General features: G+C 37.6%; 1 protein-coding gene across 2 annotated transcripts in view; it reads right to left on the bottom strand.

The window, feature by feature from the left end:
• LOC308697238 (uncharacterized protein) overlaps positions 1–25,022 on the bottom strand; it is a 46,284-nt gene that overhangs the window by 12,411 nt on the left and 8,851 nt on the right. Inside the window, exons 6-17 of one of the 2 annotated variants that reach the window (XM_081376399.1) lie at positions 20,407–20,672; positions 18,625–18,843; positions 18,327–18,521; positions 18,031–18,209; positions 17,892–17,931; positions 17,534–17,617; positions 17,352–17,445; positions 17,030–17,166; positions 16,768–16,929; positions 16,530–16,687; positions 15,385–15,505; positions 8,492–8,600 (exon numbers count right to left, since the gene is read on the bottom strand). In XM_081376399.1, coding sequence (XP_081232525.1) covers positions 8,492–8,600; positions 15,385–15,505; positions 16,530–16,687; positions 16,768–16,929; positions 17,030–17,166; positions 17,352–17,445; positions 17,534–17,617; positions 17,892–17,931; positions 18,031–18,209; positions 18,327–18,521; positions 18,625–18,843; positions 20,407–20,672 — 1,764 coding nt within the window. The remainder of the gene's footprint in view (positions 1–8,491; positions 8,601–15,384; positions 15,506–16,529; positions 16,688–16,767; positions 16,930–17,029; positions 17,167–17,351; positions 17,446–17,533; positions 17,618–17,891; positions 17,932–18,030; positions 18,210–18,326; positions 18,522–18,624; positions 18,844–20,406; positions 20,673–25,022) is intronic. The other variant, XM_081376400.1, reaches the window with a different exon arrangement.

The following is a 25,022-nucleotide window of genomic DNA, read 5'->3' as shown; positions in this document are numbered from 1 at the left end:
AAGTTTGTAGTTTGTTAAAATAATTTAGCCTCTAGTTGTGTTATTAAAGGGATACTCCACTTTTTTTGGAAATAGGCTCATTTTACAACTCCCCCAGAGTTAAACAGTTGAGTTTTACCGTTTTCGAATCCATTCAGCCGAGTTTCTGATATTTGGAAGAATATCAGTAACCAGACAGTTTCTGGTCTCATTGACTTCCATAGTAGGAAAAAAAATATACTATGGAAGTCAATGAGACCAGAAACTGTCTGGTTACTGACATTCTTCTAAATATCAGAAACTCGGCTGAATGGATTAGAAAACGGTAAAACTCAACTGTTTAACTCTGGGGGAGTTATAAAATGAGCCTATTTCCAAAAAAAGTGGAGTATCCCTTTAACATGTATATAATGGATTAAGTATATGTTTTAAATTACAGAAACAAAATAGATACTCATAAGGTATCATATTTATAATTTAAATAAACTAATCTAATTAATTTCTGATTAATAATTAGGCTGGCTAATTTTGAAAGTTTTCAAAGTCAATATTGCTTGTGATCTTAATATGTAATATGTATTTGTATTATTTTTGTTTACACTGTTGCATGATCTTCTTTTATAGGCTATGAGGAAAAACTCTACCATGCACACAGAGAATGAAGCTCAATTCTGCTAACTGGGATAGCAGCTGAAAAAGAAGAAGAGAAGAACAGTAGAACACCTATTAATGCAGATGACTTTATTCTTTTTCTGCAAGAACCAAGACAACCAAAGACTGATGATGAGCGCTCTGAGCAAACAGCAGTCAAGACGTGTGATTGCACATTGGACTTTACTGAGTTCTTCATTTAATGTTGGGCATCTACTGTACGCAGAACTTCTAATAATTTATGTGAATGCCATTCATAAACCTGTTAGATTTTTGTTTTATTTTAGAGATTAATAAAATTGTATGTTTTAACAATGTTATAGCTAAGCATTTTTTATGTTTAAGAGAACATTTTGGGAACAAAAATAAAACTTCCCACTAAAAAATTTATAAGAATGTTAAGTAGCCTAGTATTTTTAAGAGTATTTTTAGAGAATGTTATCCTAACTTTTAGAAGAACGTTCTAAGAATAAAAATAAAACTTCCTGCTAAAAACTTTATAAGAATAAAGGGATAATGTTCTAAAAATGTTATGATTAAACATTTATAGAAGGTCATCATCACGAAACATTTTTAGAGTGTTCTTAGAGAATGTTATCCTACCTTTTAGGAGAAATGATGTTCTAACAATATTATTATTAAACATTTTTATAATGTTGTAAAAAAAAATGTTATCTGAACTTTTAAAAGAACATTCTGGGAACAAAAATAAAAACACCCCCTGAAAACTTTCTAAGAACGTTAGAGAATAATGTTGTAAGAATGGTACACCTAAACATTTTAATAATGTTTTTAAATAATGTTATCCGAACATTTAAAAGAACATTCTGGGAACAAAAATAAAACTATCCGCTTACAACATTATAAGAGCGTTAGAGAATAATGTTATAAGAATGTTATTACTAAACATTTTAATAATGTTTTTAGAAAATGTTCTCTAAACATTTAAAAAAACATTCTGGGAACAAAAATAAAACTACCCGCTGAAAACGTTCTATGAACATTAGAGAATAATGTTATAAGAACGTTATTACTAAACATTTTAATAATGTTTTTAAAAAAATGTTATCCGAACATTTATAAGAACATTCTGGGAACAAAAATAAAACTACACGCTAAAAACATTATAAGAACGTCAGAGAATAATGTTATAAAAATGTTACTACTAAACATTTTAATAATGTTTTTAGAAAATGTTCTCTAAACATTTAAAAAAACATTCTGGGAACACAAATAAAACTACCCGCTGAAAACGTTCTGAGAAAATTAGAGAATAATGTTAAAAGAATGTTACTACTAAACATTTTAATAATGTTTTTAAAGAATGTTCTCCAAACTTTTAAAAGAACATTCTGGGAACAAAACTAAAACTAGCCGCTGAAAACTTTCTAAGAACGTTAGAGAATAATGTTAAAAGAATGTTACTACTAAACATTTTAATAATGTTTTTAAAGAATGTTCTCCAAACTTTTAAAAGAACATTCTGAGAACAAAACTAAAACTAGCCGCTGAAAACATTTATAGAACAATACATGCTAATGTTCTTAGAACATTTTTAGAACAAAAAATTTCTAGCTGGGATGATACATCTTCAATTTCTCGTCATTTTAAGTCTGCCAACCACTCTCTGTCTGACAAGTTCCTGGGCATCGAGAGGATTCTACCTCATAGGAGAGGTGGAGATAGAGATAGAAAATTATTGCAAAGGAAGGCTTTTTGGATCTTTGAACTTAAATATTTCCTGAGGTTATGAACGAAGAACTTGAATTTTCTTGTTTTTTGTAAAAAAAATTTTTTTTTTTTTTTTTAAATGTGTCTGTAATGCTGTATCATCCTTTGAAGTTGTATATCTGAAACATTCTGCTATATGTGTGTAAGATGGAATTTGCTTGGATAATTGAGGTCTCTTTGAGATAATTGTATTCAGCTGATTGTCCTTAATTGCTGACCTGCTTAAAAAGGGTGAATGTTGTTTGCTAAGTGAGCACGGAAGATAGCAATGTGCTGTTGCTTGCTGGTGTCTATTCTGTTTTTAAATTCACATGCACTTTTGTGCACGATGCAACTTTTAAAATAAAAAATGTATTTGTAGACTTTCAGTCTTGAGTGGATCAGTGTGCGGCCGGCCAGCCACCCTTGTTCATCCTTCAGTAGTCCTGGGGCACGTTCAAGTTCAAAACGGTGGGCAACGTTTTGCTACGGTTTCCGGGTTGAACGTCATGTTTCCTGGAAACGGCGTGCACCGGTGTGCAACGGGGTTTGAGATATGTTTTCTCTTGTTTGGTGGGTGTGTCAGAACTGCAGTCCAATCAGCAGCAACATGTATATAAAGCACGCTGTATTAAAGTGAACCCGCACAGTGGGTTCAAGGAAAGTAATTTACAAATGTGTTCGATGCAGCTCGTATACGCAACAACTGAGGATATTAGAAGACATGTTTGTCGTAAGTTTTATTGTAAAAATAAAGGATATCAACATAATAATGTAGTTGTTTATATTTTTAGCTTCACTGCAAGTGTATGACATTTGGTATAGAAATAAACAATGGTAATTAAGTGCTTTTCCTAAAAATGAGAAAGAAAATACAGAGTATTAAAACAGTATGAACTACAAATAAAGTCAGTATGTGAGGCTAAATAGATGTGTTTTAGTCTGAATTAGGTAAGATGTGTGCTTCCATTTCAGTTTCCACAAATCCCTTCACTCGATTGGGATGTTCTCTTTTGTTCTGGGTGGCAAGTGCAGTAACTGTAACATCGGGCATATTTTGTAGTATTAAACATATTTATACCGACTTCATCAGGCTCCGAAAATTCTTCACAAATAACACAAAGAATGGCCTTCTCAGCTGCCATAGTTGCAACTCTTGCGTCATCAGAACAGTGTGTTCAACGCATCACCGTTTCTGTTTAAAAAACGTTGTGCAACGTTTTGTCGGGGCTGAACGCAGCCCTGGTAAACCCATGACCAAAGATTTTTTTTTTATTTAGTTGATTCCTTTAACTTATCCCAATGTGTCTCTGGACCAACATAGGGGCGATCGAAACGTTTTGGCTTCACCTTTTAGGACTTGTGCGGCACGCTTGGTCTTCTCCTATAATCAGGGGTAACATAACTTTATTGATCTGGTTCTCAAGGGAGCACCTGGAGTTGCTGCTTGGTACTCACACTTTACGCGGCACACTTATACATGCTGTCAACATCGCTTTCCTCCTGACTGCTCTCCTCACTATCCTCTTTTCCTGGTAAAACTTGACAGTTAATCCGCGAATCACATGCATGCCGAACCGTGCAGCCTGGTTCGTACGGATCAACTGCGATCCGTTGCACCCCTAATAATTAATGATTAAACTTATCATCATGATTGCTCCTACTCTGGTAAGTAAACGTGTCCCTGTCCCAAAAATTTCGGTACTCAAAATCACTTTCCACGTTTTCTAGTGTGTATAGTTTATTTTTTACCACGCATACGCACGCACCAGTTATGTGCACCCCTGCCTATAATGCCTGATGAGTTTGGAGAACACTTGGCAAGAGATCAGAGATCATTCCTCCATACAGAATCTCTCCAGATCCTTCATATTCCCAGGTCCATGTTGATACACTTTCCTCTTCAGTTTTCTATAGGATTCAGGTCAGGGGAATTGGATGGTCATGGCAGAACCAGAACCATAATTTTATGAGTAACCCTTTTTTTTATGTTTGTTATGGATCATTGTCCTGATGGAAGATCCAAATTATACGATTTATTGCAGATGCTGACAAGTTTAATTTTTTTTTATTTTTTTTTTATCTGTTGCTATTTGATTCCATGATGCAATTTATCAGAACAAAATGTCCACGACCTCCTGCAGAAAAAAATAGGCCCACAACAATAAAGATCAGGAGTATATTTTATTGTAGACATAGGGATATTGTTTATCCCTGTGTGCACCAAACCAATCTTGAGTGTTTGCTGGGTAAAATTGAATTTAAAAAATGTATATTATGACTTTGGATTGAACCTAATATGTAGTGTCTGGTAACTGAAAATGCTGGAGTTTGTTTTTGGATAAGAGCCGAGGATTTTTCTCTTCCCAAACAAACAATCCCAAACAAATTGTGGTGATGTAGGTGCTACATACATAGATGCAACATAGGGCTGGTTAACGCAATTAACACAGCATCCATTTATTTTTGTCATCATTTGGCTAGCGTTGCATTATATGATCCCGCTCTTATTCATGCAAATGCTTTTAAACCATTAGAGTACAAGACAAAAGAGACGGCGCTGTCTGTGAATGTACCAGCGCACACAGAACGCACAGAAAGACGCCCGACAGTATCGTGCGCACAGACAGCGCGCCAGAATACAGTTCTCTTGAACCATAAAACACAATTATGCCAAAATGTCAGGGAACAGGGAACAAAGGGAACAGAGAAAAGTACTCACTGCTCTTGACTAAAGAACTTTTGTAGCTTTAATGAGGATTAGTCTGTATTTAATCTATAATTTATGCAGTGCAGACTGTTTGTTAACTTTATTCAATTTCTGTATATTAAGACCGCCGCACATAGTATACGTTCATCAAATACTTTCACTTCAAACTCACTAAATCTCAGCCTCAGCCCATTCAGAAATGTCGGTACTTAGGTAGGAACCTGTACATAGGATCCTGATAAAAATGTAAATATTAAAGAAAAACGTTAGACGGATCCGAGGCTTTTGCTTCTGTTAGACAGGAAGGGCATAGGTAAATATGACATTTATTATAAGTGAGGCTTATTTGAAGTTCACTTAAATTAAAAGTTGTTATATTTTTTGAAGCCTAATAAATGTAAAAAAAAAAAAAAAGAAAAAAAAATTATACTGTAATGTTGAATGGCTATAATTAATGTTCAAAACTGGGGGATTTTTTTTTTTTCAGACATCAGTTGCTGTATTAGTATCAATGATACTGGCCTTTATTCATAAAAAGATGCCATTAAACAAGTATTTAAAATATACTGTCGTTATGTTGTCTCTATATTATTTTGCCGTTCATTAATTTTAGACAATATAGACGCATATCCTCTTCCAGGCAGATTCATAACATTACACGCTATTTTTGTACTTATTTTACTTTCTATTTTGTGCTATTTTCTTAACTTTCTAATTTGTCAAGCTCAACAATCTTTTGCTGCACATCAGAAATATATTCTTTGGTTTTACTCATTGTGATGGATGATTAAGGCAATTTGACCTTTTTGTTCCCTCATATTAATAGTCCTGTGAAACAGTAAGCCAACAATTTCACCCTGGTGTGCTAAAAATTGTAAATATGGATGGGAATCTTCAGAGATTGTACTCATAAATATTTCGTAGGGGTACCAATAAATGTGGCCAATGGGTTTTAGAGAAAAACATTATTTCATAATGCGAATCTTTCATTCAAACACGCATGCACACACACACTTTAATTTGTTTTACTTCTACATTTGCAAAAAAAAAAGCATCTGCAAAGCACTCGCGTAGCTACGGGTGGGCCTGGGTGGGCCTGGGCCCACCCACCTGTCAGTCAGGCCCATCTAGTCACTCAGTGGCCTCACAAGGTAGCCTAGGAAATTATGTTGCGATTATAACAATTTTGACCTATAAAAATAAATCTTAATGTTTCTTGATTCTTGTTTGGTTGTCATGGTGATGACGAAATGCCCGCGTAGCGCGCAGACTCGGATGATTGCGAACAGCCCATCCCCCCTTCACAACGACGAGCACATTTCACAGAGGGACACTGAAGTTTAGCTAAGGAACGTTATGTTAAACTAAAATGAAACAGAGCAACAAGTTTGTGTCAAAAAGACCACGGCCACCAGCCACCACAGGAGGAAGGTAATGCAGATGTTCAGGAGAATTGACTGAATCGTTGGACTATAACGAAATCATTGCAGTGTTCAACTCTTAAGGGGGTCGCACACTGGACGCGCAGCGCCGCGTCTAGGACAACTCTCACCTGAAAATCCGATAATGTCAGCAAATTTAATTCAAGCAGCTGATTTCTGTACATGAATATAAAACTAAACGTATATTGCAGCCCAGGGTGAAGTCAGATTCATTAACTACGATTTGAGACAAATAAATGAAAATTTAATATAAAACTATGTAAATAGCGCTCTGTGACGCGGCAAGATTTTGAACAAGGTCCTGAGCCGTTGCTGGGCGCAGCGGACAGACGCCGCCGGTGTGTGTACACTCAGAGAATAATGTGTTCGAATTTAAAACTGTGTGCGACCCCCAGCCCCGTCGTCTCCTGTTATAAGCTAGTCATCAAAAGTAAGCCAATCTACGTTTATGTAGTTGCCTAGTCAATGTTGTTTATATAACGTGGTTTATGTGGCCGCTGAGCCAGACTATGACCAAGCATTGTTTTTGGTTTTTACACACTGTCCACTACTGTCCTGCTGCTGATTTGATGATGTTGTTTCGCATCTGTCAGATGCGCGTGTGTGTGTGGTGTGGCCTGGCCGCGCGCAGTGGAAATGCTGTTCTTATCGTTCTGTTCTTTATTAACACTGCTTATGATGACTTACATGCTTGTGCTCTGATTAAACTGTGGTGTATTCAAGCAGGTGTAGTTGTGTTGGCCTATTTTGATAACAGATGCATTTTAGGCTGTGCCCACCTGATTTTCTCTGGGCCCACCCACATTGTGATTCCTGGCTACGCTACTGCTGCAAAGAATTTTTTTTTTAGTCTAGCTTCATTCAGTTTTGAATCAACACTTGAATGTGGTTAAATTTAATGTAAAATTAAAAAGATATTTATTATTTATATTTTTTATTATTATCAAAGACGTCCAGGTGGGATTCAGAACAGTGATCAAAACATAGATGGAGTAAATCGCCTCCCATCAAATTCCACAAAGCTCGACAGTCCTATACCTCATCCTCGGTCGACATTTCATACGACAACATGATGCCTCCGTCCACTGTGCTTTAGTTAAAATTGAACACAACAAGTCCTTTTCGCTGTAATATTTCTTTTGTCAGAATAGTAGATACCAAACATACAAGACACCAACATTGCTATGTTTCGAGAGTGAGTCGCGTCCCGCACACGCATAGAATGATACTTTAGGGGACACACTCACACATTTAAATGTAGTTGTTGCCCATGAAACTTTACAGTGTGTACGTGGCCTAAGAAAAAAATCTGCTGCATTTAGATCCGGCTATTTATCCTTATCCTATTTATATATTTATCCTTGTTTTCGCATGGGCCGGTTGTAGTCTCTTTTTTTCTCCGAAGTCTTTCGCGTTTTACAACGGGTGAATCTCCAGTTGTCATTGGTGATTGTCGCTTGAACCTTTCTGATCCACCATCAAATTGATAAGTTTAATTATATCAAGTGCTGCGAGAAAAGGCTATAAATCTCCACCTCCAACATCATCACAGCAATATAGCCTACTAGCCGAGACTCCTTCTTTATGGGTACAGATGTGACGTAATGACGCAAAGACTTTCCTGCAGAAATCCACCAGTACCACTGGAATTAAATACATTATTACAAGCTTACCATTTTGAATTGAGCTAAGGCAAGCAGATAGTTTTGAACACTGGCTGGTTATGTACTTGCTCAAATTTATTTTGGATAATTTTTAACCCAAAAAAGCTACGGACTGCAGCTTTAAGTAAATTTCTAATTATATTTCTGAGAAGTAATAAGTAGACTGAAAATATGGTTTCTTATTTTTATTTTTTTGTTTAAAATAACTATACCAATAGCACACTTGAATAAACTTCTTTTTGTAAAGGAAATATGTTTTTGTTATGCACTAAATAAAAAGTACACTTTATATCAAAATATTTTGTGATGAATTTTAACTCTTAATGCTTGATTACCTTCATAGCAAGAGGCCATTTCACTCTCAATGGTTTTTTGTATTGATGAGTAGATCAGCTTCTTCATGGTAACAATGTCTCCAATGAGCAATTTCTTCAGTTGGGTTTCCTTCCACATGAGGAAAAACACAAGAAAAGTCAGAAAGGGCTTTTTTTTTTTTTTTTTTTTTTTGTATTTGCTGAATTATAAAAAAAATCCTGCTTAATTGTAAAGATGAGGATTCACACACACTTCAACAGAAGTAAAGAAAGGCATAGAGGACCATGTGTGAGTATTACACATTAGTGTCAGAAGAGAACATATCGGTTACGTATGTAACCCTCATTCCTTGAAGGAGGGAACAGAGACATTACGTCGGACCGACGAATAGGAATCTCGCTTAGAGAGCCAATCTACTTCGAGTGTGACTATATGAGGCAATGGACATTGGCATGCAATGATTTGCAGCAGCTTCTCTGCCACTCAGTGTGGGTATATAATGAGCAGAAGTTGCAATTGCATCTTTAGGTTTTCGCTGAGGAGCAGAGCCGTAACCCAGCTGCCCAGCGGTGGTACAGCAACCATGGTGACGGGATGTAACGAGGGTTACATATGAAACAGAGACATTCCCTTTCAGTAGGTCTCTACATTGTGTCGGAGCGACGAATAGGACTCCATACCAAAGTGCCACTGTTGTTGTCCCTTCCAGCGTCCAGCAAGAGCCTACGACCATTATAAGACAGGATCGGGCTTACGCAGAAAAGCCAATCACTGCTGTTCCGCATTACCCGCTCAGTGACTATTGGATAACACTGGGAAAATGTGCCCTTCCCACTGGGAAAGGAATGCTGCGGAACCAAATTCTACCCTGAAGGAGTTATGTAGAGATGACATATGGACCAGCCCCATAGGGTTGACTTCATCCCCCAAGATGTAGGGCCCTATAATTTCCGCGATCACGGAATCGCGGACGGAATCGCGGAATTGGCAAATTAACGCGGAATCTAGTGTCAACGCGGAATTTCGCGGAATTTTACATATTTGGAATAAAATTCTGTTTTTGTGTGGGAGAAAAACGTATGTCTGAGGAAAATCGCATATTACTGAAAGAACGAGTAGAGAGAGAGGCCCGGTCGCGCGCGCGTCTTCAAACTGTCTTGCTCTCTCTCACTCCCTCGCGCTTATTAATCTAAATCAATTGAGAATTGACACAATGGTAAAAGATCAGAAGAACGAAGTTTCACGTGGAGCATTCTGACATTTTTTTTCCTGAATTAGGCTACCGCTGGGTGTGAATTGTGCAAAAAAAAAAACGTTTTACCTTGCCGCCTTCTCTGAAAAGCGTTCCGCCCATTCAGCTGACATAAAAAACACTTTCAATAAACTAAACAAAACCTATCCAATGATGAAATGTTTTCTGTGTTGACAAATCTTGTGCGATGTCCTAACTGCCGGGTTAATCACACAACGCGTACAAGTCTACTAATGATACGTCCGATTCGCGAACTAATGACTCCTTTGAACCGATTCACTTTAATGAATGGTTAAAACAACTGATCTGTCCAACACTGAATCGGTTCGGTGTAATCGGTAACACTTTACAATAAGGTTCCATTTATTAAACTCTAGTTAACTAGATCAGTTAACATTAACTATTAATAAACTGCACTTCTACAGCATTTATTAATCTTTATTAATGTTAATTTCACCATTTAGTAGCCTACATTATTTAAATGAAAAGTTGTATTTGTTAACATTAGTTAGCTTAATGTACTGTGTGAAGTAACATAATAAAAATACAGGGTTAGGGTTAACTAAGATTAACAAAGATTAATAAATACACAGTAACAAATGTATTGCTCGTGGTTCATGTTAGTTAGCCTAATATGCACTAATGTAAACAAACCAAACCACATTTAACATCTCTTTAATGAGAATTTTGTTTGTTACCTCAATACATTTAGGGTCATTCCTATTTTATTTGTGTACATTTTTAATCATTAACATTAAAAACACTCTTTTTACAACTAAAATAACAGTAAAGGGTAAAAAAAAACTGAATTCCCAAAAATTAAAACGGAATTTGCAAAAATTAAAACGGAAAAAACGGAATTTGGGAAAAAATAAAACGGAATTTGGGAAAAAATAAAACGGATTTTATAGGGCCCTAAAGATGTGTACCCCCAAGGGATAGACACAAGCTTCTGTTTATGAGTAGCCATGGAATATTACACATATGGGATCCCCATAGGATCACACATATGGCACCTAGCCAAAACCCGGTTCTCAAGGATTCAGCGGAAATATAGGCCTGGTGCCGGCCGATCTGCCACGTCCGGCAGCCGAGGGTGATGGAGGACTCGCAGGGTTTACCCGTAGGAACTCTCTGGAGCAATAGCATGTACCTTGGCACAGCAAGTCAACACAAGCCCGGTCCACTCTGTGTCTTCTACCCGTTTTAGGTGAGAACTCAAGAGGATACCAACTCTATTTGTAGGCTATAGAATCTAGCGAATATGTTGGGTGTCGCCCAGCCCTCAGCTCACAGATAACAGATATATCTGTCAGAGAGGTGCCACGCACCAACGCCCAGGAGGATGCAATACTCCTAGTAGAGTGAGCTTGCAACCTGAGCAGGCAAGGCGAGCCTTATGCTTGATAAGCCAAGGCGTTGGCATCCACCAACCAGTGGGCCATCCTCTGATTGGAGAAAGCCTTTCCCTTTTGCTGGCCTCTGTAACAGAAGTAGAGCTGGTCTGAGGTCCTAAAGCTTGTGCACAATACCGGATTGGGTTGAGAATGGCCCGAACTCTAGGCATGGTTCGTCAACCAAAAAAGCCTGCAGGTCCCCTACACTCTTAATGGAGGCCAGTGCAACCAGTGGCAACGTCTTTAGAGACAAGATTTTCAAGTCTACTGATTGCAAGGGCTCAAATGGTGCATTCCGGAGTGCTCTGAGCAACAGAGACAAATCCCAAGAGGATAAAGAAGGAGGGCTGGGTGGATTTAATCTCATCGCCCCCTTAAGGAACCTGATGACAAGGTCATGCTTCTCAAATGATTTACCCTCCAACAAGTCTTGGTGGGCTGAGATGGTGGCAGCATAGACTTTCAGGGTGGAGAAAGAAGGAAAGCACTGCTCTGATTAAGCAAGTTTGGGGGTCTTCTTGTTGAGAAGAACACCATTCTGTGAAAAGGTTCCACTTCAAGGCGCACAACTGTCTCATACAACTGCTGGGCCTAGCTCTCGACCACGTCGCTGAAGGGGCCTGCCTGGGAGATGGGAATTTAGAAACCACATCTTGTCGGCATCCCGCATTTCAGCCAGGCACAGCCACAGGAGGTGTTCCTGGACCACCAGCGTGGACATTGCACGACATAGAGACTGCACCATAACCTTCGTTACGTTATGTTACGTTATGTTAAAGGTGGTATCAGTGATTTCAGGCCCAAAAATATTTTTATCACATTCATCTAATCTTTCCTAATGATCCGCTAGCTGCCCGCCCCATAAGCATGCCGTCAAAAAAACGCGTCTCTGTAGGCAGCCTAGGCTCTGAGATCTGCACACAAATACAAATGGTTTAGCCAAACAATCAAAACCAAAACAAATAGTGTTCCAACCAATCACCAACAGGGGGAGGGTGTTGTGAGGTTTTGAGCCAGCTTTTTCTTCAGCTCTGACTTCGCGTGCAGCCGTGCACGAGCACAAAACCTCACAACACCCTCCCCCTGTCGGTGATTGGTTGGAACACTATTTGTTTTGGTTTTGATTGTTTGGCTAAACCATTTGTTTTTGTGTGCAGATATCAGAGCCTAAGCTGCCTACAGAGACGCGTTTTTTTGACGGCATGCTTATGGGGCGGGCAGCTAGTGGATCGTTAGGAAAAAAAATACAAATATTTTTGGGCCTGAAATCACTGATACCACCTTTAAGGGGTTTCCCGAAGATCCCTTCACCGTTATCCTGAGTTACCCCAGCTACCCGGTGCAGTGGACCTCTCCTGGCACCTGTGATCAAGGAGGGCGCCACTACAAGAATTAAGGTATAACTCTCTTGAGGTATTGGAGTCTAGATCTCAACACCGTGATGGACATGTTCCTACTGTGAGTACATGTCACATCCACAAACGCAGCCTCAGCCAACCACATCCAGAAACACACATCTTGAAATCTGACATCTTGAAAAAGACGAGATCTCAGCCGTGCAAGCTCTTTTAGGAAAAACGCCCTTTGGTGCTGAAGCACAGAGGGGAGTGGCCACCTCAGAACGCAGGGGTGGTGCTAGGGCTGGGCTAAGGGGGCTTAAGCCCCGAATATTTTTAATAATTTTGTTACCTTGTCTTTCTCATGGAGCAAAACAATCAGAAAAAAACAAATGTGAATAAGATTACAGCAGCCGCGATTACCTAATCATGAAAAGTGCATATTACAGTTTTATTTATATTTTTCCCTTTGCATTAAAGGTACTTACGACGTGCTTTTGCAGCGTTGAGCATTGTAGCCAACCACAGACATGTCTGTTGAACGCATCGGCCAATCAGAGACGTTGTGATGAAAATGTGTTATGTCGCGAGTTCACCGAGTTCTACACTTTCGCAAACCTGTCATTATTACTGGCAATAAACTTAAGATGCAAATAAGAGATTCACTGCAATATATTTGATATTCTTGATGCTGCTCTGATGCACTCCATTACGCACCGCTCTGTTTGTTGTTAGGATGACTAAAAGGTCAGTGGTCTAGCTCATCAATGTCAAAATGTAAGTAGATAAACATTTAATATTGACTGTTTTACAATAGAAATGTTCAACTACCGACAGTATCCAGTGATGCAAATTACTTTTTTTATTTATTTATTAAATTATGCCTTTTTGAATTGAAAATATGCTATAGTTTCCTTGATTCATTTAGAGAGAATGCATGCATAATTAAAAATAAAAAATTATTTGCAAATAGTTAAAATTATTTCACTAATACAATAAGCCTTTCTTTCCCATACACAAAAGAAATATATTGGAAATATATTTTCAGGATATATTTTGGAATATATGCAAATATTTGAAATTGGCCCAATAAATATATTTCATACTTATATTTCATATATTTTTGTTATATTTCAGAATATATTTCAATGTATTTGGAATATATGCCACATATATTTTTGACACTTTTGGGGACCCATACAGAAAAAAATACATTGAAATATATTCTGAAATATAACAAAAATATATGAAATATAAGTATGAAATATATTTATTGGGCCAATTTCAAATATTTGCATATATTCCAAAATATATCCTGAAAATATATTTCTTTTGTGTATGGGTTCTTTATTCCCTTAAATCACTTTTATAATGAATTAATTCCTTTAAATAAAAATCTGAATATCCACTGACTTTAGAACCGCCCCTGTCAGAACAGACAGGGATTTAGTGCAGCCCTGATTCTTGCAGTTCACATACCCCTTTTCCACCAAAAAAGAAATGAAAGCTTTAGCGTAAGTTCTGCTAGGAAAACTCAATCAGCGCGTCATGTATTACCTCACTTCTAATCAATCATGTGTTAACACTCGGTACTTACATTTGTTTGAGTTCGCAGATGCTGACGCTGCCAATTACTCAATCAGCGCGTCATGTATTACCTCACTTCTAACCAATCATGTGTTAACACTCGGTACTTACATTTGTCTGAGTTCGCAGATGCTGATGCTGCCAATTACCTCCATCCTCCCCAACCACCACCAAGATGGTACCTTCCCCTTCATCCTCCCCACCACCACCAGTATGGTCCCTTCCTTTACCTCCAGGGGGTCGGCTGCGCCCCTGCCTTTATCTTCAAGCAGGATATGCAGCTTCCGCTACTCTCGCATTGCGCACTAAGGACAGGGCCTACGCCAAAGAACTTTATAAATTTATGCTTGCTGGGCTGTTAATAAATATACGCTTGTTATATCAATTTATCTCCTGAGTCTTTCTGGTAGAACTGGTTCGGAACTGGTGCTGGTTCAAAGTTGGTTCAACTTGCGAACCTTCTCAGAACCTGTTTGTTTTTCCACTGACTAGAGAGCCCAGCGAATGACGTCATTACATCACTGTGTACGTTGCCATAGGCTACGTCTTAGCTTTCCTAGAAACGCTTGCGCCAAATTCAAGCATAACAATTACAATGGCGGACTACATCGTCTTTCTGCAAATGTTTCTCCTGGCTTTGCGATCCTATATTGGGGTCAGAAAAAGACGTTTAGAACACATTTGTGCTGCTCGTCTGGATTACTATAGACGGAGGTTACGTTCGAGAAGAAGTTCGACAATAACCCCGCCCCCAGCCCCCAACGTAAGCATGACGTGGTAAAAGAACGGTTCTAGTCCAGCAAAGAGTTGGTGCCGCTTTGGAACCAATTTTCCTGGCCGAGAACTGGTTCTTTGGCTGTCGAAACACAAAAAACTGGTTCACGAGTAGGCACCGGCTTTCCTTGGTGGAAAAGGGGTAACAGAGATGCGGCAACACAAACAGAGCCTGTTACAGTCTGTTGTGTGCACACACTGTCACTGCAGAGCACAGAGCTCAACAGAATAGCTGTAAAAACAGCTGTTGTAATTTGCACTAAGTGTGACAACCGCTGCTAGCACCGTATCGACAACACCGCAATCAGGATTCTTCCTGTGGATGTTCTTTCACAAATAAACTCTTCAGAAGCAAGAACAACAAACGCTATACTCTGCACCTTCTACTCATTATATACCGACACTGAGTGGAAGAGCAGCTGCTACAAATAATTGCATGCCAATGTCCATTGGCTCTTTTAGTTACGCTCAAAGTAGATTGGCTCTCTAAGCGAGATTCCTATTCGTCGCCCCAATGTTACGTCAAGAGACCGACTGAAAAGGAATAAGAAAACAACTGAACTCACCTCAATTTGAATGAAGTTCTGAATGTTAATTATTTGAGGTGTGGGGTTAGCGGAGTCATTTTGGATGATACTGAACTTCTCAATCTGTTCCTGCGCTGACATCCCTGTTTTTCCAGTCACACTAAAGCCAAAAAAAAAAATATATATATAAAAGAATTAAGGCAGGCGTACACGTTGCGAGTTCGTATACACTCAGGAAGTTACAAGTCAGTTAACTTGATAATCTCGTCAAAGCAGCTGATACACGGCACAACTGTCCTGCACAAATTTTATCCCGAGCCGGCAGCAATCACATGAGCTTTTGCGCTTGCAGAGAACGGAGCTTTCAATGTTGCAGGCAGCTATAGCTTCAGATGGAAAAATTACCAAAATGTGTGTGCAAATGATTTGTTGAAAAGCAGAAAACAGTAGCCATTTCTTTCATCATAAATAACTAATCGGGAGGTCGGTAGGTGCTCGTAACGTGCTCAGCTCGACTCGTAATTCCTCTCACACGCTGCGAGCCGTGACCATGCAAGCATCAACTATTTCCACGTGATTTCTCCTGAGTGAAAAAAAAATCATCTGCAACCGTGTACGCCTGCCTTTACTGGAAGGAAATAGTGAAGGGAATGGCCAAATCCCCAAAGCATGCAATGTTTGCTTTATAATTCAGAGGGGACTTGGGAGGTAAGTAAATAATTTCTTTTTTCCTGTACAGAGTGTATGTGGCTGGTCTAAATGACCCATAACTAGAAGGAGTATCAATACAAATCCACTCATATTTTGGGTCCTGCACAGATGTAGTGTGAAACAAACATAAGGACCCTTAACAAAACATTTGGCCTCAAATGAATCATCACAAACAAAAAGTAAATCCAATCTGTATCTTCCAGGGCATCAGTCTCATTTGCTGGTTTACTGCTCTACATGTAATCTACAGTTGGTCCACGTTAACAAGCTTTGCTCCAATTTATACTCCAATATAATGTTAATAATTTGTAAACAAAAATGCCAACAATATAAATAACAGCAATGCTAATTAAAAGTAAAATAAAAATTAACTTGATCATGCTAATGCCCTAAAAATCAACAACAAGCATTGTAAAAAGCTTTCATTACATTTTATTCTAAGACTGGAAATGGAATGATGAAACCAAACTTACGGAAATATCTTATTGAAATCTTTAAGAATCCATTCATGCAAATGTCCGGCCAATGTCTTGTTCAGGTCAAAAACTTTAGCCCAATTTTTCGACCAATAGTATCCATAGTTCTTGCACAAAGCTCCAAGGATTCTATGGAACCCACTTCCATCTTTATTCTGAGGTTTTTTAAAAAAAAAAAAAAATGTTAAAAGGACAAGAAAATAGTGATTATGCAAAACATGTGAATCAAACTCACTGCTATCATTTTGTTTGTGGAAGCAACACATGATTTCACTGATTCTTCCACTCCCTTTGAGAGACACAGGTCAAAATCACTATAAATGCCGTCAAAATATTTGCCCAGTTCATTTAGTGACGTCATTAGGTTCTTCTCAAATTCCATGACTTTCATTTCCATCTAAAACACATCCATACAAAAGGAGTAAATTACAGAATAAAACATATTGGCAGGATTATAAATACACTCTAATTCTTGTCATTCTAATTCTGACTCGTACCATTTTCTTGTCTGTTTCTAGCTGGTCCCTTTGGATTAAGAGCAAAGTCCCCTTTGCTTTATTGACATAATCTCTGACCCGTTCTTTATGAATGCTCTTGTTAAGACTCCTCAGTTCATCCTGCAGCTTAGGGATTTCTAGAAATAAAGACAATGATGTGATTTAGACTCATTTGGTCAGTGCTTTATATCAATTAATAAAATATTTTAACTTCAAATTAATAAAAAATATATATATAAAAAAACAAGCAACAGTTTGACATTATTATTTTTTGTCATGGATAATGTGGTAAAATGAAAGCAATAGACAGAAGATAGTTTACCTGTTTCACTAGATTCCAGATTTAAATTGTGGTCAAAGAATGCATTGGAACTTACAGTTAAAACTTTAAACTGATTGTCAGTGCTGAAAATTTTCTAAAAAGAAAAAAGAAAAGCAATATGAATAAAATTACAAGAAAACCATATATATTGTATAAGTAATGTAACAATAAAAATTAGTTACCTGAACTTTAGATTTTTCAAACTTTTCTTTGACCTTCATCTTGGCATGTTCATTTCTATGAAGTATGCATACTTTTTTCTTATCCTAAATGATTAACAGAACACACACACATAAGCTGTAAACAGGTTTATAGTCAAATCTGATTCAGTGGTTGATAGTACACAATCTCTTTTTCCTCTCAGTAAATTATTACATTCATGAAATTGCAGTCACGATGATATTAGCTCTCACCGACACAAGTAAAAACAGCAAATTTACTCACAACCAGCAGTACAAGCTTACAACTAGTCTATGAAAACAAAGGAGCAATACTACACAAATACAGCTAGTAGGCTACATTTCTGTGCATTTTGCACACCTTGTCTTCTGGGATTTGGTCTCCATGAAGCCGTGTACATCTAAAAAGAAATATTTAAACAAAAGATACATGATTATTAGACATAGAATTATACCACTTCCCAGCCATTTAATACCTATATGTAATATTCACAAAATACCTCATATAGGCTACTGGATCGATCTCATCAGTCTTTGTACAGATGAAGTTGATGCTTTTGCATTCTCCTCCTGGTCCCAGTTCTTCAGTGCAGTGCTTTACCATCCCCCAAGGGCCACTGTCAGTGCTTGCTCGATTAATAGCACTTACAATCCACACAGAAGAGCATTCTGTCAGTTTCTACAGGATTTCAAATATAACAGCGAGTTAGGGGACTTGTTCTTGGTATTATAATATATTAATTGTGTGGTTAATCTGGCAAACTGTTCTTTTAAAGAAGCATAGTAATATATTTACAGATTTCCACAGATCATCTCTAATCTTGTTGCAGTCTCCAGATCCTGGAATATCAACAAGCACAATATGCTCCAGAAGTTCACAACAATTTGGAATCTTGATCGTCATACTCTTCACAAGCGGCCAGTACCAGTCACCGAAACTTGACTCGCTATGTTGTATGTAACTTGCAACATCATTGATAAATTCAGAGACCTGTTGAGATAACAAATTGGTTTGTTTAACCGTGCTGTAAAGCAAATTAAGAATGCATTATACATTTAATATGATAAATATTAAACAGTCTCCTAAAACTTACATCACTTTTTGAGAAACTGTTTGATCTTTCCTTATTAGTGAAATTTTCAATCTCAGCAAATTTGTCATCGTTCTTGAGCTCTTCTAATGTTTTCTTGTCTGCATCAGCTCCATACAGCGCAGTGATCTTTTCTACAGCAATTTCCAACAAGTCATCATTCCTGTCCTCACTTCCATCTGACAAAACTCTGAAAAGATCTTCCAGCTCTTTCTCCCACTCCTGCAGAGGCACACAAAACACAATATAGTGAAAGCAGTGGTGGACGAAGTACACATACCATGTACTTGAGTAAAAGTAAAGATACTCAAGGTAAAATATTACTGAAGTAAAAGTAGAAGTGCTGCCTTTAAACATTCACTTGAGTAAAAGTACAAAAGTATTTGCCTTCAAATGTACTTAAGTATCCAAGTACTATGATTTTTTTTATGGCTATAATGTCCTATTATAATTTTTGTCACAAGACTCTTGCTTAACTCAGTCTACGTGAAGACTCCAATGTCACTCTTGGCACATCAATCTATTAATAAAATGACATTAATTAGTCTCTATATACATTTATATTATATATATTTTTGAATTGAATACATTTTTTGTGTGTTTAATTTTGGACGGAAGGGGACTGTTCCCATAAGGTATAATACATTTACAGTATTTACTGTACATATTTTTCATGAGCATCTATGGTTATAATAGGCCTATTATAAACATCCTAATGTTATGATACATTCACATAAACCTGCACAATGCCATTAAATACACTGTGACACAAACACACACACACACACACACACACACACACACATTTATACACACACATATATATATATATATATATATATATATATATATATATATATATAATTTTTTTATTTTATTTTTTTCTACGTTATGGGAGCAGCCTATTTCCTTCCAAAATTAAACACCAAAACGTATTAATGCAGTGTTTCTGCTACTCCCCAGAAAAAAAAAATGCTATTATATGCAAGTAATTTTAGTGTCAACGTAATAAGCAATGCTCATTATGCGTCAATATTTACCGATAATTGCTGCAATAATAGTAATTATAATAAAATAATTAAAATAATTGCTCTGCCCCGCTTAAAATCATTGGCAACGCGATTTGTTTGGAACTATTGAGAGCTACACGAATCACGTGACCGCGCGGCGGCGAGATCACAGCGGCTGCACACTGCACAGACCATTCGAATGATATTAAAATACTGCGAGATCGATTAGAGTGTACTAGTGTAGACGGCTCAGTATGCTTTTTTCAATCACTCTCGCGATGTCATAAACTGATCGGTCTGTGCAGCTCCGGTTCAAGTCGAACAAGCCTAGTGTGTCGCAACCTTATACTGTCTATGGTCGCAACTCTCATATTTAACAGCTCTGGTTCACGCAGATAGCGCCAAGGCAAGTTCAAAACAAAGCACGCACATTGTAGGCTAGTGATTGGTGGCTCGTTTGACCAGTTAAGTTTTTATCCACTCATAAATAAAAAGGAACGACTGATTTTGAAAATGTAGTAGAGTAAAAAGTAAGATATTTGACTTTGAAATGTAGTGGAGTTAAAGTAAAAGTCTTCCAAAATTTAAATACTCAAGTAAAGTACAGATACGTAAAAAAACTACTTAAGTACAGTAACGAATTACATTTACTTCGTTACTGTCCACCACTGAGTGAAAGATATGGCATTGTTCCATTCCCTACAGTCGGATCTGTTTACATATGTATAAAGAACTCTGATTAAAAGCATAGTCAGATGAATACAAATGAAGAAACCTCTTTAGAGAAGAGTTCAAACTCTGCTGTGTAGTTTGAGTCAGTCACATTGGCTTCCACCTGAGTAACAACGGCTGTACAGGCACCAAAACAACCAGATGGCAGTAGATACTTTATCCCCAATATTGCACTTAATAGGGAGCTCTTCCCTTCTCCTGATGTTCCAAAAATCCCAATGGTTGCTTTCTTCCTTCTGCCTTTATCTATTTGATCTGAGGTTTTGGGAAATTTTTTCATAATTTGCCTCGCCTTCTCCATGATCTCATCTGTGTGAAACAAAGAAGACAAAGAGCAGCCGTGTTTCTGCTTTAATAATATTTTTATACTCAACATTAGTGATAGATGCTTAATTATATTGTTTTATATTGTTTACATGTTTTACTAGTGCATAGTGTGTAATTCTAATACATATTGTTCAGTCAAGTGGCATTTACGGCACAAGTGCTTGACTCAAAATGTTAAATATGTAGTTCCCTTTCAAGGAAACTCGTGCTGTGTCGAGTGACGCAGTGTGAACGCTCTGCATGATAATGTATTGAAGCACACGTGAAATCAATCCAATGGTGTGGCAAACGTCAAGAGGCGGGTGACATCACAAACCAGGAAACTATAAAGCCTGCCCAAATAAAGCAGCGTTAGTGTGTCTCTTCAGTAAGCGGCCTCTGTGACGTTGTCATATTTGATTTTATCTGTCTACCTTCAATATATTATAAGAATGGCGAGCAAGCAGAAGTTCAGACTGTGTGTTCATCCTTGCCCACGTTACATCACGGGTGGGGTTGCACACAATCTTTTTTCCCTTTCAAGGGAACTTGAGCGGCGTCAAAACGCTGTGGGAACGCCTCTGCATGATTGCGCCATGAAGCACATATGAAATAAGTCCAATGGCGTGACGGAACGTCATGTGACGTCATCGACCAGGAAACTATAAAGCACACCTAAACCTAGTCTCGCGTAGCCAGCCCTTCAGACTGACGTAACACAACCAATCACAGTTCGTTTTGTTCCACGTCATGTTAAAGGAGAACTCGGTAACTCTATCGAACTCTAGTCACTTCTTCGCTGATTTTCCCTTTTCTTGTCGCATGTTTTCCCCACGAGCTCCCCCTACAACTGTGGGGCGTATATTTCACGACACGGTCGTAAAAAACTCACTTGCGGCGGCCTCCTCCCCCTCTCTACCGCTGCTCATGTGCGTTTGTTATGATCGGAGCAAGCCAACTGTATCATGTGGAGCTATGTCTACCGAGGTGGGTAATCTGGTAATATATCATACATGCGTGTGTGTTATTGCCGTAAAGCAATTCGTGTTTTGCGCTCATTCTCGTTCTCATTCTCGTTCTTGCTTCTCACGAGACTTCCAATTTCTATCTTGCCGGGACGGTAGTCCCCAAGTTGCAAGGTTGGTTTTCCGCCTGGGAACGCTGGGGGGAGCGGGGAAAGTCACCAATATCACTAGAACAGGTTGTTTAACCATCCAGATGATTTCTAGACAGTTTTATTAAGTTAAAAAAGTTACCAAGTTCTCCTTTAAGGGGTGTGAAAATATAATATTGATCACGTTACATCACGGGTGGAGTCCCACACAATCTGTTTTTCCTTTCAAGGGAACTCGAGCTGTGTCAAAACGCTGTGGGAACACCTCTGCTTGATTGCGTCATGAAGCACGTATGAAATAAGTCCAATGGTGTGACGGAACGTCATGTGACGTCATCGACCAGGAAACTATAAAGCACACCTGAAGTCTTGCGTAGCCAGCCCTTCAGACTCTATCGCAGCTTTTCTTGGCCAAGGACCGCCCAAGAGGACGTTTGACTGACATGTAACGCAACCAATCATAGTTCGTTTTGTTCCACATCATGTTTAGGGGTGTGACAATATAATGTTGATGTCCCTACAATAACAGAGGGGCGTGCATCTAATCAATTATTCATTCAAGAACATTGTGCAAGTTTACTGCAAGAACAGAGTCACAAACTTAACATACTTTTGAAAAAACAGCATTTAGTTGATCCTGGTAAGCGCTCATTGTCACAGTTGTAAACACAGCTTTCTTATCCTCCCTCACTGAGAATAAGACGTTTCTTTTGTCTCCCTCAATGCACGCACTGGGTCTCGATTGAAATTAAATTTTTCACATCATACAGCTGATAATAGGCCTACTGTTTATTTCGCTGCGTGTTGTTTAGTTTATTGTTGTGCATGAAATAAACTGCATCTTTTCATGAACATTTCTCTGCTTTTATTCTCTCCTGCTGGTAGGTTAACAATCACCACTACTGACCCCCTCTGTTACACTATGAAATTACAACTAATCATCACACTGTCATCCAAACACCAATTACAAAAAAACAACTGTAACACATAATTTAGCCATTGTTGCTTCAAGGAAAAAGAATGCCTTTTTGAATTCACCTTAGGACTACAATAAAACGAGCTTGATCGCGAATTAAAGCGCTCAGCATCTGCTGCTCACTCACATTCGTATCTAGTTGGCATGAACACGTTTCGTCAACAGTTCATGTTTAGCTAAGGCCAGGTTGTTGACAATCATACAGTGTGCTCAAACATTCTAAAACTACAAAACCAGTTGAAACAACTGAATTGAACACTTCAATTGATTTATTTTTTTATTTTTATTTTTTATGAAAAACCTTTAAATACATTATTAGCTACAATATTTATAATTTAATTAAGATGGTGCCTATTTGGAAACATCGAGAGATTTATCCTGAAAGGAATTTTGCTTGTTTTGTATCATCAGGCTGGCTATCCAACACTCTCCATTTGAAAGACGGGACATTAACACCTATAGGCTATTGTCCTGCACCCCTACGATAAAGTCACTGAACTGCCTTTCCAAACCCCCCACAGGCTCTGAGAGGAGCTTTTCAGACATTAAGACAATTCAGACTTAACTCGTTATTCTAGACATTAGCATTATTAAAGTGTTGATAATGAAGGAATTAAATCATTTAGGCTATGTAGTAATATTTCTGTCATAAAAAAGTTTATTAACTAAAGATTTCATTATTTCAATAGGCTAATTGAAGAATTAGAATGCTACTTCGGTTTAGGCCAGCTTTTTCCAAGCAAAACGAAATACAAACTTCAAACTCATGTTCATCTTTCAGTCGGGTTGGATCTTTGGATCCTTAAAACCAGGGTGCGATTTGTGAATTAATTAGAGGGCGGTTATTTTTTACTTATTCAAATAAATCTCAAACCACAGTGTGTATTTCGTGCTGCTGTTAAACTAAATAACATTTATAGAATAATTATGAACTTAAACGAAACAAGATCGCAAAATTTCGAAAAAGAAATGATTTGATCTGTTTTTACATTTTAATTCAGGGCGATTTACATTTAATTAGAGAGAGATTTTCACTCTTGCGTTGTCCTTTCCTCATTGCAGTTTACAGTTTTGAATGATGTACTCTTATCTGTAAGACCAAAAAATGGCAGAGTATTAAGTTGTTTTAGTTGAGCCACCATGTCTGTCGAACACTAATTCAACATGTCAGAATAAAACCAGATTTTAGAACAATGCGTAGCGCCACTTGGCCTGGTGTGCCAAAATACTTAATTATAAACGTCAATATTTCATTCAAAACAATCCCAATACGACTTGTGACATTTTGAAAAGCCGTGCATGCAAGGATCGTAACTGAAACGGGCTGCGTGCTATCTCTCAATACAGGAGCAGAAACGCTGGTTCTGATTTTATTGTTTGTTGTTTAAACGTGCGTGTTGCATATCTTTATTTTAGATATTTTATATGGTCTATTGGTGAATAAGAATAAGAATAAGAATAGAGTTCTCCATTAATAATAATAAAAAAAATTACAGTAGCCCATGTTTGTTCGGGATTTGAACCTGTGTCATCTCAATTATTGAACCCTAATTTACACCACTCGAGTTCGGTTAATAAGCAGTTCAAGTGTTCACTCACACAAGAGAGAAGCGCTCTTCATTCGTCTCATTCTTCAATAGAATAGTAAAAATAATTCACATAATTGCACCTAATTTATTTTCACTGACTGCGAGATATGCCTATAATGATCTTTTGGTGTATTTTTTTTTTGTTTGTTTGTTTGTCTGTTATTGCTCTGCCCCATAAGAATGGGCTTCTGTTGCCCACCGACATCTACAATATGAAATATAGGCTATATTATTGTCGTCTCTATTTTTAACTTTTGATTCTATTTTTCTGTTCTAAAAGTTTGATCTATTCTTTTTAAAATGTACTTTTACATATTTAATTTTGCTTTCGTTAAATTTAACCAATTCTCTTGTAGCCTAATAGGCTTTTTTATGTATTTTTTTGTTCTAAAAGTTTGTTCTATTCTGTTTTGTTTGTTTCTTTTCTTACATGTAATGATTACATGTAATCAGTCTCAAACTTTCCAAAAAAGTTTTTTTTACAAGACCTTGTGCTGTGTTTTTTTTTAAATAAACAGATAGCCTACAAGCAGAGATATTTATGTAGCGTTTGTTTAAACAACAATAACCAAATTTTCTTTAATTATTGAATAATCAAATTATTACTTTATAACATGCAGTTTCAACTCGCTTGAGTAGGCCAGACATTGGCTATGTCAGTCCGTTCCCACTCT

Source organism: Scardinius erythrophthalmus, assembly GCF_964197995.2.
Source record: "Scardinius erythrophthalmus genome assembly, chromosome: 10".
Lineage (NCBI taxonomy): Eukaryota > Metazoa > Chordata > Actinopteri > Cypriniformes > Leuciscidae > Scardinius > Scardinius erythrophthalmus.
The sequence above is the reverse complement of the archived record's forward strand: the minus strand, read 5'-3'. Positions and strand labels throughout refer to the sequence as shown.